At 38.5% G+C, this 16412-nt stretch overlaps 1 protein-coding gene across 1 annotated transcript in view; it reads right to left on the bottom strand.

Annotated features, from left to right (window-relative positions):
* Nucleotides 1–5018: 5018 nt before the first annotated feature.
* Nucleotides 5019–16412, bottom strand: part of tpo (thyroid peroxidase) — a 30821-nt gene continuing 19427 nt past the window's right edge. The window contains exons 8-13 of the mRNA XM_051391020.1: nt 15143–15401; nt 10995–11165; nt 7380–7617; nt 7013–7221; nt 6719–6892; nt 5019–5353 (exon numbers count right to left, since the gene is read on the bottom strand). Coding sequence (XP_051246980.1) covers nt 5340–5353; nt 6719–6892; nt 7013–7221; nt 7380–7617; nt 10995–11165; nt 15143–15401 — 1065 coding nt within the window. The 3' untranslated portion in view covers nt 5019–5339. The remainder of the gene's footprint in view (nt 5354–6718; nt 6893–7012; nt 7222–7379; nt 7618–10994; nt 11166–15142; nt 15402–16412) is intronic.

Here is a 16412-nt window from a genome sequence, read left to right as displayed (position 1 = left end):
CACGGCCTGATCCCCTCCCCCCTGTGTACCGGTACATGTTCAGAAGGATGGAAGCGTCAGACATCGAACAGGCAAAGATAGACTCCGAAGATGTCTACTGACCAGGTAACGTCTGAGTGAAAGCCTGCTTGTGTCTTCCATTGAGGCTGCTTCTTATGTCGCTGATGTATGTGACTTCGCGCCATAAAGCAATTCCTGATTCTCGCGAGATTTGGTGGGACGCCACCTTTCAGACTTGCATTGCTGATTCTGCCAACGGCATCCCTCTCCAGCTTTGCTATCAGGATGATTCGCTATACTACAAGTTCGTTTACCATCGAATGACTTTGAAGCTGTTATATATAAGGTAAAATCAGTATAAGGTAAAAATCTTGCATAGTGTGCCTTTAAATTAACAACTGCCACCTAATGTTTTTCAGGGCTTCCAGCCTGTTTTCTTCCAACTTACACATGTAATGTAATATTGAGAATTGGGTGAGTGGCTTTTAAAATTAACCTGTTAAGTGAAAGGCAAGTAATGAATTGACTTGCACTGATTATCCCTTACCCTGCCCTGTTTTCACCGGGCTTCAACTTTTTCTTTAGTGATTCATTCATTGAAACATAACTCAGCAAATCAGTTATCCCTGCCTCCAGAACAACTCTGAGAAACCCTACAGAAGAAGATATCTTCCCCAAGGCCATGTTGCTTAAATGGCACAAAACATACTGGTACAACCAGGATGATGAGTTTCAGAGGCTTGCTGCACGTACTGTGTATAAATGTCTTTGTCTACAGGGAGCATTGTCGGCTGTCATATATGTAACTGTGAAAAAAAAAAAAGGTTAGAAGTTTATGACAGCACATGTCCTACCTGAGCACACAAACATTAGTGAACATTTTGATATCTTACATTTATCACAACAATGTGACTATAACAGAGTTCATTCAAATAGACAAAATGACTTTAAGCAGATATGGGTGGAAACACAAAATAAACATTTCATCACATTTCTGTTATTTGTTTGAGCAATGTGTCAGATAAAACATATTTATACTTTATTTTAAGTAAAACTTCAAACTATTATCCTTTTCAAGACGAAAGGTACTCCCTCTCACACTTGGCCCCATGCCACTGTTAGTTTTTTTTAAATGTACATGTTTCCAGCATTAGTTATTTTGACAAAGATTTTAAACAGCACAGAGAGGCAATACCATGACACCAGTTCATAAAAAAAAACCTGCTCATCAGCACTGAATACACCTGTCAGCATTCCACTATGGCACCACCTTCTTGATACCTGTAAATGTGACACACCCCAACTGCTCAGACCAGAACTGTTTACCGGGGTTACTGGTGCAGTTACTTTAGGGTGATGACTAAGTTAGTGAACAATATCATTTTGTGTCATGTATTGTCCCAGGCCTCTGATATAGACATTTTCACATATAATATAAGTTTGGAAAATAACTCCTATGTTCCTGAGAGGGAATAACTTTAAATCCATGCCTGTGTGCCAACCTATTTCTTTGGCTTCTTTGGCTGGTAATATTACACCACACCCCTCTCATAGTTTATTTGAAGAATATCAGCTTTTACCATCATACAAAAAATTTAGAGTCCCACAGGTTAGACCAAGAGTACTGCGACTCTCTTTTGTTCCTCAGTCTGTAAAACTGTTAAATCAGCACCTAAGTAAGGTTCAGTGTACCTGTATAGACTACGCTCTGAATGAAAGTGTGACCAATTGAATTGATTGCATTTCACACCATAGATACCCCCTTCCCTTTTATACATTAGACTGTATGGAAGTAATTTGTTCTTTCTAATAGCATTAATTAGGCCTAATACTACAAATACCTACACAATATTCTCCCAGGGGATGTATCTAGGACACATTCATATATATATAATAATAATAATAATATCTTCTTGCACGTATTTCAAGATGAGTCTTATAGTTATGTGTGTGTATAGTGATACAGTGTACCAAAGCAATAATTAATCATCTATTATATATCATCATAATCTATTTTTCTATGTTTTGCAGGAGTGGGGCCACCTATCTGTATTTTCTTACATCAATTGTCAATTGATACTGTATAAGTAAAAAAAAAAAAAAAAAAAATATATATATATATATATATATATATATATATATATATATGCAAAACAATGATTGTTTGGAGGACTGCAAAGTTAATTAGTGACAAATCTGCAAAACCCACATTATGTTGTGTTTTTTTTTTAATGTCCAATGTCATCATTTAAAAAGAATTGGGGTTAGGTAAAGATTTTGGTTCTGATTAAACAATACACAAATGTGTCTGTGACAGGACAGTAATCTTGAAAGTTGGATGTGCTACATCCCCACCCTGACCTCAATACCCTTAACTTCAGCCCATGGGCCTTTGGATTATTAATATTGCACTATCTTCATCATTGAGTCTATAGACAGTCAAAAAACCATCATCCTGAATCTGAATTTCCCTTTGGGCTAAAAATCTTTCCATGTGTTAGCCCTTCAATAGACTGTCCAGGATCCAGAGTCTTCCCCTGCTTTTTGCCTAATGCTTGATGAGATAGACTACCCCTCAAAAAGGTGACTAAAAATAGGGTAGGTACCTGAAATGGATGAATGGAGAATTGATACTGTCAAAAATTCTAGACTAAAACCTAGATGATTAAATGCCAAAAATAGGAGTATACCAGGACAGTCATCCAGCAAACAATATTTTAAACAGGAACGCGATACATGCACCTGTACAAACACATGCACACAAAGGGAATTTAACAAGCATAAAGTAGGAGGAGCCCACAGACTTTCTCACCCTCTTCAGCATTTCTCTGCAGGGCTGTCAACACTTTTGGCAATATTCCACCATATGAACCTTCCCAGGAACTCAGCAATATTCTTAGCGACTCCAAAACTTTATCAGTGTGTTTTCAATTCTTGGCTATTGCTTTTGCCATCCTAAAAAGTCAGCAGAGAGTTTATAGTACTGAACACTGCCAACTGGTCAAGGCAAAGATGTCAAGACCGCTAACTTCTGTACAGCATTCATACAGACATCTGACAAACACTTTCAGAAGGCTCTGCCCTATTTTATTTGGGTTCTGTAACACATAATCAGAGATTATTGTGGGACTGCGTTTTTATTAGATACAACAGCTGAAGAGTGAAAGGAAAGGGGAAGAGAGAGAGAGAGAGAGAGAGAGAGAGAGAGGGGATGACATACAGTAAAGGGCCACATGACATGCAGTCAAGAGCCTCAAACCCATGGGCTGCACCAAAAATCAGCCTTGGTACATGAAAGGCGCCAGCCCTAATAGGTGAGGTAATCGAGTCCTTCCCCTATTAATTTTCTTTATCTTGATTTCAAGGCTCCCTTTAGAGCTGCATTGTGTTCTCTCACACATTTACATATTGCTTCATCTTTCCTTGGCATTATAGCCTCTTCTGTCTCTCTTTTTCTTTTGTACATTGTGGCTTATGTTTTGAACAGTTAATAAAGTCTGTTGGAGTCTTTATAGGAATATTCTTAAATAATTTCAACAGTCTAGCATTGGTACTCTTTTCTACATTTTAACTATATGGCAGTTCATTCTTTAAAAATTGCATTTTCAAGCTGTCACTTTACATGATCTATACATGCCGTTATTACAGATAGTAAATCTCCCTGTCACCTTGCAAGTTCGATTGACTCAACCTGTTCAGGTGCAATGTTGAAGTTCATAGTTCAGTGTCAAATAACTCCATCTGATAGTAAAGCAAGTATTTACTACCTCCTAGAACTGTACAAAACACCTCTTTACGCTGCCTCTTCTTAATAGTCATTATTCATAACATGTGGACCATTTGCAGTCTAATGGCACTAATTATGTTTTCAATTTAATTATATAATTAGTTCTTTGTGAGTTCCAAAGAACATAGTTATACCCATTGATAATTTAAAGTGGTGCATGACCTACTGTCAGTCACTGCAATTTGATATCCCATGTGGGTCCTGATGATGCAGGATGACAATTGCCAAAAAAGTCCAATCAATGAGTTACCTGTCCGTCTGTATAACTTCATGTTTACTCTTCTTGGTTTGTAAAAGTCAGTGTGAAAATGAACTGGACCAGAACTACAATGCAACAATGTATAACTTGCACCTAATGAACCAAACTACATGTGTGAGAGCACCCTAAACTTTCCCTTTTAGTACATTGGACAGATGTGGGTGGCTGTGGCTCAGGAGGTAGAACGGGTCATCCACTGATCAGAAAGTTAGCAGTTAGATCCCCGGCTCCACCTGCTGCATATCGAAGTGTCTTTTAAGTGGTCAAAAGACTAGAAAGGCGTTATACAAGTACAGTTCATTAAAAGTGACATGTTTTTCTGGTGTATGCATAATCACAAACGGTATGCTGACTGGAATTTGCAAATCTCGTTTTGCACCCATCTTGATGTAGCTAGTACCAGAATAAAGAACACTGAGGACAATGCTTAAGCTTAATTTAAATAAGCTTTCCTCAAACAACTAACCAAAGATTGCCTAAGTTAATTGGCTCTCAGCTTGCACTGCAAGCAGACAGGTAGGGCTGTTATGTTCTCAGAAAAGTGGTGGCACATATGACTCATTTGGCCAGATTTAAAAAAGAAAAAGGGTATTCATTGTGATAGGTGTTGCTGCTACTTTATTCAAAATGCCTTTTCTGAAGTAAGCAAACTATAATAGGTTAATACTTTTGAGAACTATCACAGTATCATAATGATTTATTCATTTGTTGGTGCATGTTGTTGGTTGAAGCTGATATCGATTTCTCGTCATGACAAATGTCCTGTTTACAGAGGTAAAAGCTGTGCTCAAAAAGAACTTTAAAAATTATGCAATGTAAGTATTAAAAAAGTAGAAAAAAGAAAAAAGCTATGATTTAAAGTTAAGTGTGTATATATTTTTATTGAACACAATTCAACTTACTGCAATTAACGAGAGAATAAAAGTCTACGAAATGTTAAACAAATTAAGAATATGAGGAGGTACCATTAAATATTTTTGAAAACAATGTTTAATTTAAAAAGTAATTCCATGTTTCAAACACACAACAATCAACAAAATCATGAGAAATACAAAAACAGAACAAACTATGATGTATTTCTTTATATTAAGTTTATTTTTTGGCATTTCTGCTTAATTTAGATAATGACAGCTGGAGAGAGACAGGCAAGGCAGAAGAGGAAGAGGTTGGACATGCAGCAAAACAGGGGCTGCTGTGGTAAAGACTCTGCCTGGTTACATGATACACACTTTACCAGGTTACCTAACGGAGTTGCCTATGAAGCATTTCTGGATTTGCTGCATTGCCAACAGCTTAGTGATGATTCCCTGTAAACAAACAACATGGTTATTTTAATATCACATGGCTCAAAGATGAAACCATGTGACATTTGAATGACGTTAGATGCCTGAACAATGCTGACATAATGAAGACCCACCTACATATCTCAGTGACAACAATGTCAATCAGTTATTGTTTTCTCATCAATAAATAATAATAATATAATATAATATTTATAATAATAAAACTAATACATCATTAAACCTCTTAACATCCCATTTCTCATACACACAGAGAAATAACCACTTGTAGTTGGCACGAGTGAAGCTTACAGCATTCACTTGTTATGGACAAATCAGTTCTAGCTGAACAATACAATGCAAGGGTACTGAAAAGTGTTCAAAGTTGGTGGATAATTGTTAATGGGCAGTGGTACAGAAATGTTCTCTTAGAGACGGAGTACAGAAAACAAGGTAGGTAAATGTACCATGTTCAAAGGTACAATGCTTGTACCCTTTTAGGTCCAATTGCTGTACCTTGATTTCTTAGTGTGTAGTTTACTCATAATAATTGGAAACCTTTCTGACTCATTGAATTAGAAGGTGTTCTCAGAAATCTGTGAACAAATTGAAGCTGATTTTCTTGGATTTAGGTTTAGTCATATGAAATATGGAAATCATGATATCTTAGATTTGTTTTCTCACCTAGGTTTCTACATTGATTGATGAATGTGATTTTTTTTCCAAATTCCCACAAACACCTGAACACACCAGTGAGAAAGTTTTTAAAACAGTCCTTGCTCTAAACTGCATTGCCACTCAATGATCAAACTTTAAGAACATTTGAGAAGACATTCTGTTCACTGTGATAGATTACCTAACTCAAACAAGAACCAGGTCACTGCTTATGTCTCTGACATAAATAACTTCTTGAAAGGTGGTTAACTCATTCAAAACCTGTCTACATGAAAAATGGGCGGCATTCAAAGTGCATCCGACTTTGTGCATTTTGGTGCAGGTTGAATTAATAAAATGTGGTCTAATAATTGCATATATACTGGCAGAGGGGTTCACATACAAAAGGAGTCATACTCCCAACACATTTCCCCTTCTCCACTGGTACCAGCAGATAGCAGTAAAGCTCCAGTCAAACATGAACAGTACTAACATAAGTGCATGTCCAAGGATAGATATGTGCTGGGGCACATCTGTGGTTTACAAATAAATCCTTCCAAGGTTTGCATATGATGTGTATATGTTTCAATATGCAGCAGTTCATACAGTTGGGATATACTGTTAACCAGCTGAGAGTGGAATCTTCCTTTCAAGTACACCACATAGACAACATGCCATATTCATTACAAACAAATGTTATGAAACAAATCCATGACAAAAATAGGTTATGTACTGTACCTGTACATTGTGGGGGTTGATCACTCCATTGATTTCCTTCACAAACTATTGCAGCGGCACCCTTTAACTTGAAACCATGGTAACAGGAGTACTGAGCAACCAGTTTACCAGATGTAGAGGACAAAATAAAATCCCCATTCTTTATCTTTCTTGGAGTGCCACACTGTTCTAAGTCTGGAATTGAGTGATAAAGGTTTTTCATGTTAATGTGTTTTGGAACAATAAAATTCAAAAGAATGTGTATAATTTCTTAAGTAATTAGGACTAACTAACATGACAATTTCTCAGGCCCACCTTGGCTCTTCTCCTCTCTCCAAGATTCCAGATTCATCGATGGTATGTGATCACAAGAGATGTAACCAGATGGGTATTTCCTAAACCTGAAAGAATCAGGAGAGACTTCTCTCACGTCGCTGTTGTCACAGATGATCCGAGACAGAGAACCTTTTAAAAGCTCAGCCTTCTGTTGCATGGTGAAGATACCTTCAGCCTCCCACCAGAACCTGAAAAAAACAGATGATCTCCATTTAAAATATCAATATTTTGATTAATACAGTCCTTAAACAGACCAAGATATGTTGGCATGTATGGCACATGTGGTCCATGGTGAGGATCACAATATTGATAAATAGAACTTAAAATTAAAAAAATATAAATGTACCTATCACCATCACGGAGCGTTTTCATCTGCTTTCCGATCAGGCACGCAAAGAGGGGACCGGTTCTTGAGCCCGGCAACAAGTTTTCGACAAGCCCTCCAAGCCATATATCAATATTGTCAGGATGTTTGTATATTTCTAATATCTTCTCAGCGACCCTGCCGTCTCTGACAACCTCTTTGAAATCCTCCAGTGTCTTAATGCTTTTCAGTCCACAGAATGTCCTCCAATCATTGTATCCTGAAATTTAATTTCAGCACAATATGATTTAATAATGAGCATATTCAGTCACATTGTGCTTTCTTATTGAGAGTTACATAAGAATATTGATACCACTCCCATGTCTGTGCAATAAATATGAAGCTAGAGCCCAGAGAGGGTAAGCTTAGCTTAAGTGGACACCAGAAAAACCACCAGATAGCTGTCCAAAGATAACAAACTAACTGCCAGAACTTCTAAAGCTCACTACATAACATGTTATTCACATAGTGACTGTTTGGAGTATTGTCATTATTGTGTGGTTGCCAGGCAGGGCTGACACCCTCAGGTTGGCCAATCGATTCGTTTGTTGATATTCTTTTGTCTGTATAAATATATACAAATAACATTAATTATGAAAAATATATATATATTTTTACTAAACAAAAATTGTTTCTGTTTTAATAATTAGGACTAATTATTACTTATTAGAATAATAAGACTTAAAAGACAGTAGGTTAAGTCAAAACTTCCCCCCTTTCACAATTTTTAACTCGCCCAACCTAATAGTGAGTTGAGAAACTGCTAGGCACATATTACCAGGCTTTAGACTAACTGACATGACATTGAAGAAGTCATCGGAGTGGCAGCATTTTGTTAAAAAGGACAAAATATAAACTTTGCTTGCAGCAGTTTGATTATCACAACTCACCAACCAACATGGAATATCATCTAAAAATGGCAGGCATAAGTTCTTTTTCAGGTTTTCTGCTTAGGATGTTCTTTTAACTTTTGTACTTAATGTTTGATAGGTTTTGAGTGTGAACATATCAGAATTGGCATATTTCAATATGTTTGGTGGTCTAATAAATAGCCTAATCAATTTGTATGTATAACTGCTCCAACAGCGACAGCTCATAAAAACTGAAAAACTATATCACAAATGGAATTGTCATTTGCTTGTAACAAAAGGCCCAAAAAGTTTGGAACCTGGATTTATAGTACCAGCAAGCGAGAAGACACATTAACCACTAGTATGACGCACTAAAAAATAAGGTCCTGGAGTCAATACAGCACAGATGTTGACATCTCTTAGAATAAAGTCATGACTGTGACTCCTCATTATATTGGCAAAACGTGCATACAAAATCTTATTCTTGAGAAAAAAAAAATAGAATGGAACAGATGGAGACGCACACCGGCAAAAACATTGCTATGCGACTCAGTGAAGTTGCCGATGCCTCTGCGCGCATCTGGTCCCTAATTTCAGAAAACCATACAAAGCAGAAGTTGCAGAAATTTTCAACATGAAGTCTCTTCACATTAGAACTCAATCTATTTAATGTTGCTCCTGGAGCAGTGCTAACCACTTGCCACAGTGCTTTCTGGGACGAATTACGGATGATGACAGCCCCATTACCAAAAAAATTAAAAGCAAGCTAATATAAGAAACGGACAGTAGGTGGGAACTTAAAGACCTCCTGATCATGACCAGCAGTGTCTGCATTACAGCTGCAGTAATACACCCTCATTTCAAACAGATCTCTTTTCTGGATGATGAAAAATGAGATGAGGCCAACACAGTCTCTGCACAGCAGTCCAACTGAGTGTGCGCAGGGCAAACTCAGGCACCAGTGAATCCCCAACTGCGGGGAAGGAACATGTATCAAAAAAAACAAAAACTGACAAGTAGAAGGGGATTACTATACAGCTGTGCGGAGACGAGGAAGATCGGGTTTCCACAGAATCAGGTGGGAAATGCTGCAGCACAGAAGAGATAAAAAACTATCTTCAGGACAGAACCAAAGTTGACTCTGGACCATAGGGTGGTGGAAAAGAAACGAAGACAGATACTTGACCCTGGCCCGAGTAACGTCTACTCTGGACCCCTGCAACCTCCACACCTTCTGAGCACATTTTTTCCAAGGCAGGATTTATTGTCAACAAATCAGAAGCTCCTTCCAAAGAATGTGGACTTGTTGGTAGTTCTAGAAGGCAATTCTAAAAACTAGCGATATAGCCACTTTGTCGATTGTGAATATAGTGTATTTAATTCCTTGTTTTGTGTATTATTTATTTTACAATAATGTCCTTTTGGAATGGTGAACATTTATTACGTTTTGGAGATCACATTATAGTACTTTTTGTATTTGGGCACTTTATTTAATTTCGGAGCCAATGTGATACTGGAATTGGGCACTTTCTTTTTGAAAACATGCTGCCTTGTTTGAATTAAGCACTTTCATTTTGGAGATTTTAAAAGTGTTTAATAACCTGTGTGGTGTTCCACTAAATTATGCCCAACATTTACAGAAGTTTTGAGCTTATAGTAATTTAAAATAAAACCACTGAAGCCACTTCTGTTATCGGATTATTATATACCCTAAAGTGTTCACATCTTGAGCTGTTTGTTTAATACATTTTCATTTCTGATATGCCAGACTTGTCTTTCTGTATTTAAGATTAAAAGCTGTACGTTAATAGTCTAATTGTGGTTTTGAGATCTGTGTTCAGAAATGTCACACAATGTACCGCAGGCTAGAACAACTGTAGAAGGTCCTATTACCATTATTATTGCTACAACGAGACAAAAGCAATCATCTTAATTAATATATATATATGCCTCAGTAGTTATTGTGATTGGATCAGTTAGTATAGTTTATGTTGGCACCAACATTACCAACAATGCAATTTGAAGCCAATAGTTTGGTTGGAGAGTCGGGTGTTGTATGGCGGTAGCAGCTAATGTACCCCTGAGCCGCTCGCCTCCTAGCAAGAATTAAGAGAGGTCAGGTAAGCTCAGTGTTTCTAACTCCACACACCAAGCTTTCTTTCATTTTCAATCTTGTGATCTTCCACTCACGCTGCCTTAAGTGACATTACTTGAGAACATTTATCAGACTTCACACAGCTCCCTTTGAAGACATAAAAGGCTTTATACAACTTTTGATATGCAGTAGTACTCCCCAAGACCTGTGAACATAATTTGATGTTTAAAATCGGGGGAGTTCCATTAAGCTACAATACACTAATTGCATTGCAACTGTATCTCTTGAAAAAGAAAGTGTATACGTGTATTTCCCAAAATGTGGAATAATTATTTTAAATCACTGTGAATAGCTTCTGCTATTCACTGCTAGTTCGGTTTAAGAAAACCTGTCTGAATGATGTGACTGGCAGCTCACTGCCAATTCAGTGTCTGGGTTGAGATAGTTGAACTGTTTTTGTGGATTATCACTCTGATATTGAGCTAAGCTTACAGTTAAGACAAAAATCACCTGTTGGTGTTGACAGACAGACATTTAGGGAAGCTAATAATATGGTCTAGTCAAGGGAACTGTTTTACGGTTGACGTTCAACAGAGCATTTGATGTCACCTGGCTTAAATGAATGGTACAGCCCCGCAGACCGGCACTTACCTGGGAGTGCATGATCTCGTCCTCTCTGCAGGTTCAGTGCAGCCAGGTCCAAGTGCTGTGGCACATTTAGGACAACCAGCCTTTCTGTAAGCTCCTCTGTCAACATCATGTCTGCACGTACAGCTGTTGCTGCAGTTCCAATCATACCTCTCAGGATTGGTTCAATCCCACCTACACACAAAATTAGCAATATAAGATACAGCTTTTTTTTGGTTTTATTCTGTTGGATGCAAGGCCACTCAAAGTGCAAATAAGAAGATATGTTTCCATTTAACTTTTTAACAATTCAAAACTAAGCAGTCATGTGACAGCATGCTAATTTTGACCAGTCCAGCCTGCCTGTTATCCCCTATCCCAAACAGGCTAGTAAAACAGTATATATAGTTGCTTTTTTTTCTGAATGGTATGCTTTCTTAATGCTGTCCAGAAAACAGGTTTGTATATTACTCCTAAGCTTGGATTTGCTGCTTCCCCTTGGATCACTGGCATCCAAACAATTTCATTTGAGCAAACAGGATGAATGGACTGCTGGGGATGAATACTCTGTTTATCATAACAAAACATAGATTCATAAAAGTAATACACTTGCTGCTCGGTGGTGAGACAGCTGAACAAATTCTTCTGTATCAGAAGCTAAGGAAGCAAGGTAAAGACCTCAGCCAAAGGTTCCAATCCATTTAGTGTTGGTGTTTAAAGGGTTGTTAAGCATTGAGGGGGTGGGTGTTTGTCCTGCACGTGTCCCAAAAGCAGACTCGGACAGCTATCCCAGTTTAAAGGAGCCGGCAGGAAGCTATAAGCAATGTAGATGGGGGGAGTTACCAAAAAACTTATTTTAGCCACATAAACTGCAGAATAATATATTGTGTGGTGCAGTTGGGCTTATGCGTAGCAATACGTAAGTTTTATGGTTTGTGCCAAACACTTGATGAGATGACATGATATCAACATTTTTGAAGTTGACCTTTTTTATGTGGCTAAAATATGTCCACAGCTGTGCAGATCCCTGTCTGCTTCTCCATACTGGGGGTGTGCTGATGGCTATCTACACACTGACCTCATACAACCCCACTTCAAAATACACAAACTATTCCTTTTAGGTAGTATAATCCATTTAATTGTGAACTTAACGATCTTTAGAGTGATCAATGTATTCACAGAGATAGAAAATACATCTATAGAGACTGAAGAATCATTGTGTGTAGGTATGTATGTGCTGGCACTTTTAACCTATCCTATTCAATCTGAAGGTCAGCTACATTGTAAATTGAGTTACTGCACGAAAAAAAGAGCCTGACACCTACAGCACAGGGAAACAGAATAGTATTTACAACTTTTCTTGTGTTTTAGCATGAACTTCAAACCAATTTTGAAGATATGATAAGGAGCAGCACCTCTAAGACCAGTGGTTCTGTCGAAGAAAAGGGTGGACTGAACTACGAATGTGTGTTTAGGTATTTGGCAACTTCTTTTTTGGGAATAACTGTTGATTGGGGGAGTGACTACAGTAATGTAGAACTATGAAGTGAGAGCTGAGCTGTGAAGCTGAGAAGACTAGACTTTGCTCTAACCCTCACGTATGGTGGTGAGCTTATGTCAGCGAAAGGAATGGGATCAAGGAAACAATCTGCCAGCATGACATTTTTTAGGAAGGATGTTGGACCCACAGAGTGAGGAGCTCAGTGATTCAGCAGGGCCTCCGTAAAAGCAACTTGAGGCTGGCTGTGTGGATGAACCAGTTGTAATTAACTTGCCTTTGGATGATCTTGCACAGACGTGTCATAGTTAAATATGGGTTACTCTACACTGTGAGCTCTGAGTTAGTGGGGATTATCAACTCAATCAGTTTGGACTGATAAGCACAGCTGTATACAGTTTTGTAATGGTTTAATAAAAAAAATACAATAACAATGTAAGAAACGATGTGACAGTGTGAAAGGGGTTGCTCATAGTAATTGAGAATTATCTCTGCAACTCCCATTGTCATACAGAGCTTTAGATAGAGTTTCAGTTCATGGTTTAGCTGTCCAGTTGCAACTTTACTGTTTTGGTTTACTCTCCGTGTTCATGGTGTAGTTTGCAGTTGCAGTAAGCTGCTGTTTTTAGTGAAAAGATCTAGAAACCCACTGTTTGGTGTTGAGCAGGTAGTGAACTACACGACACTAAACAGCAGACAGATGCGATCTGGTCGCTGACTGCAGACTACTATTGGACTTAGAGGCGGACACAATCATGACTCCAAATGATCTTGTTGTTCCATAACTAGGGTTGTGTAAATTAGCAACTGTAAGCTAACAAGTTTTTATACATACACTATATGAACAAAAGTATTTGGCCACACATGTTAATTCTTGATTTCAGGTGTTCCAATCAGACCCCTTGCCACAGGTCTATAAAGTCAAACACCTAGCCATGCAGTCTCCATTTGCAAACATTTGTGATAGAAAATGGGTCGTTCTAAAGAGCTCAGTGACTTCAAGCGTGGTACTGTGATAGGATGCCACCTTTGCAATAAGACTGTTTGTGAAATTTCATCCCTTCTGGATATTCCATGGTCAACTGTAAGTGATTAAAAGAAAGTGGAAGCGTTTAGGAACAACAGCAACACAGCCACGAAGCGGAAGACCACGTAAAATTACAGAGCGGGGTCAACAACTGCTGAGGAGCATTGGGTGTAAAAGTCGCCAACGCTCTGCTGATTCCATAGCTGAAGAGGCATTAATGTGAACACAAAAACTTTGCGGCAGGAGCTTCATGGAATTGGTTTCCATGGCCGAGCAGCTGCATGCAAGCCTTACAACATCAAGTCCAATGCCAAGTGTCGACTGGAGTGGTGTAAAGCACATCGTCACTGGACTGTGGAGCAGTGGAATTGTGTTCTGTGGAGTGACGAATCACGCTTCTCTGTTTGGCAGTAAGATGGTCGAGTCTGAGTTTGGCTGATGCCGGGAGAACGTTATCTGCCTGACTGCATTGTGCCAACTGTGAAGTTTGGTGGTTATCTCTAGTGAAGGGCTATGTTAATGCTTCAGCATAACAAGACATTTTGGAAAATGTTATGCTTCCAACTTCGTGGCACAGTTTGCGGAAGGCCCTTTTCTGTTCCAACATGATTTTGCCCTAGCCCACAAAGTAAGGTCTATAAAGACATGGTTTGATGAGTTCGGTGTGGAAGAACTTGACTGGCCCACACAGAGCCCTGACCTTAACCTCATCGAGCACCTTTGGGATGAACTGGAATGGAAATTGCGAGCCAGGCCTTCTCGTCCAACATCAGTGCCTGACCTCATAAATGCTCTACAGAATGAATGGGCACAAATTCCCAAAGAAACACTCCAAAATGCCTTCCAAGAAGAGTGGAAGCTGTTATGGCTGCAAAAGGGGGTCCAATTCCATATTAAAGTATATGTATTTGAATATAATGTCATTACAGTCCCTGTTGGTATAATGGTCAGGTGGCCGAATACTTTTGTCCATATAGTGTATCTCAAGTTCAATTATAGTGTTTAAACTTGTGTCCGCTGCCCGCATGTGGCTGAAAAAAATCTGTTATTGTAGTTTTAAGCTGTTGACGATCATACCAATGCCACAATATATCTTGTTTAGCTACAGTCTGTTTTTTCTGAATCCCTACAGCAGAGTTAGCGGGACCCATAAACAAACAACATAAACAATAAGATGCAGATCTAAAAATGCTTTTAATATATTAGCTATAAGTATGCCTTTAACAGTGCATCTGTATATGACAGATAAAGTACTATATTATAAAGTAAAAAAGTATAAAGAATAAAATAAGGAATAAATAAGTAATGTACTCATAATTAATGGAAAAGGTCCCTGCAGTGTTAGATGGGTTATTACACCTTCTGATGAGTCTCCTGGGTCTAGGAGCACCGTATCGTGTACTAGGTATGACATACTGATGCAGGCTTTCATACTCTATAGACGAAATAGAGTAAAGAATATTTTTATTCAGTGGTCTAACTTACATGAGTCACTTGCATACAACTAATAATTACACTGACAGACATTCAATGCTGAAGCTGACCTAAGTAGAATATATTTTCATTCCCTCCACTTTTTATGGTGTTTAGTGTGCTTGAAGGATATGTTATTACTTCCTATAGGCAGCTTCAGAAGAGTGTACTGACCTTCTTTGACTATTCTCCATGGACTGAAGAAAGTGTTGTGCAGTCTCAAGTGGGGGAAGTGCTCATGTTCCTGGAAGCTCTCGTTCAGTCTCCTGAGGATCGGAGAGATGGTAGCATGGCCGAACCTGAATGCAGCAGTGGCAAACACATTGGAGGCTGACGGGTCTGTAGTTGGATCATATCCCCCATAGGATCCAATGTAACGTTCAAAAGACTCAGAGCCAATAATTTTTGGAACATAATCTCTCATGGTTATGATCTGGGAGTCAAAAAAGATCACAAAGAAGCAAAAAGAATCTCTTAGATAGTCATGAAAGAAAATCTCAAATCTAAGGATTGTTTGCACCACAAGCATGCTATAAAGCCACAGGAGTTTGAATAAGAAAATAGCTTAATAAAGACCAACATATCCTACTTGGAAATTATTAACAATATCTTGTGAATGTATATGCATACAGCTAAGAGCAATCCTGATTTCAAGCGGGATGAGTATTTCTATAACATCCTGAGCTTGGACATATGATTGCACATTTGTTCCTTCACAGTTCACCACAGAGAATTCCATCTGTCCTCATCACTATTTATAAAGGCCTCGGTTCACCACCTGAATCTTAACACGTCACACAAATGCATACGCACAGATGCAAACACACACACACACACACACACACACACACACACACACACACACACACACACACACACACACACACACACACACACACACACACACACACCACACACACACCACATTTGATGTCCTGCAGGTTACAATGCAAAATAGAGCCCTGGAACCAGAAGCAATGCACTTTTTTTTCTTGCTTTGATGGTACTAATCTTGGTACTAACAATATATGCCTTTAGAGTAAAGATAATCTCTTTAAGGAGGCTAGAATGATGCATGGACTGGATAACTTCATTAGCTGAATTCTCTCATTGAATACTAAGAGTCTCAGACTGCAGTCTGCAGGGGTTGAGTTGAGTGCAGACTGAAACTTCTAGACCAGAGGTAGGCAACCTTGCTCTTAACCCCCTCTACAGTGGCTCCCTGTAAGTTTGATAACACATTTTAATTTTTAGTTACCATTGTTGTAGACCATGAGTATTATATTCCAATAACTGCCAATAGGTCCTCCTAAGTGTTACACACTGGACCTTCAACATTTCATCAACTAAAATGCGCTCATATGTTACATCCTGCAGAACCTCAGTTACTACTAGTCTTGAATCTCCATAGGAGCTGCTTGCTGGTATGCCTGATCTGCTTTGA

Source organism: Dicentrarchus labrax, unplaced genomic scaffold (genome assembly GCF_905237075.1).
Source record: "Dicentrarchus labrax unplaced genomic scaffold, dlabrax2021, whole genome shotgun sequence".
Classification (NCBI taxonomy): Eukaryota; Metazoa; Chordata; class Actinopteri; family Moronidae; genus Dicentrarchus; species Dicentrarchus labrax.
This window is presented reverse-complemented; position numbering and strand designations above follow the sequence as displayed.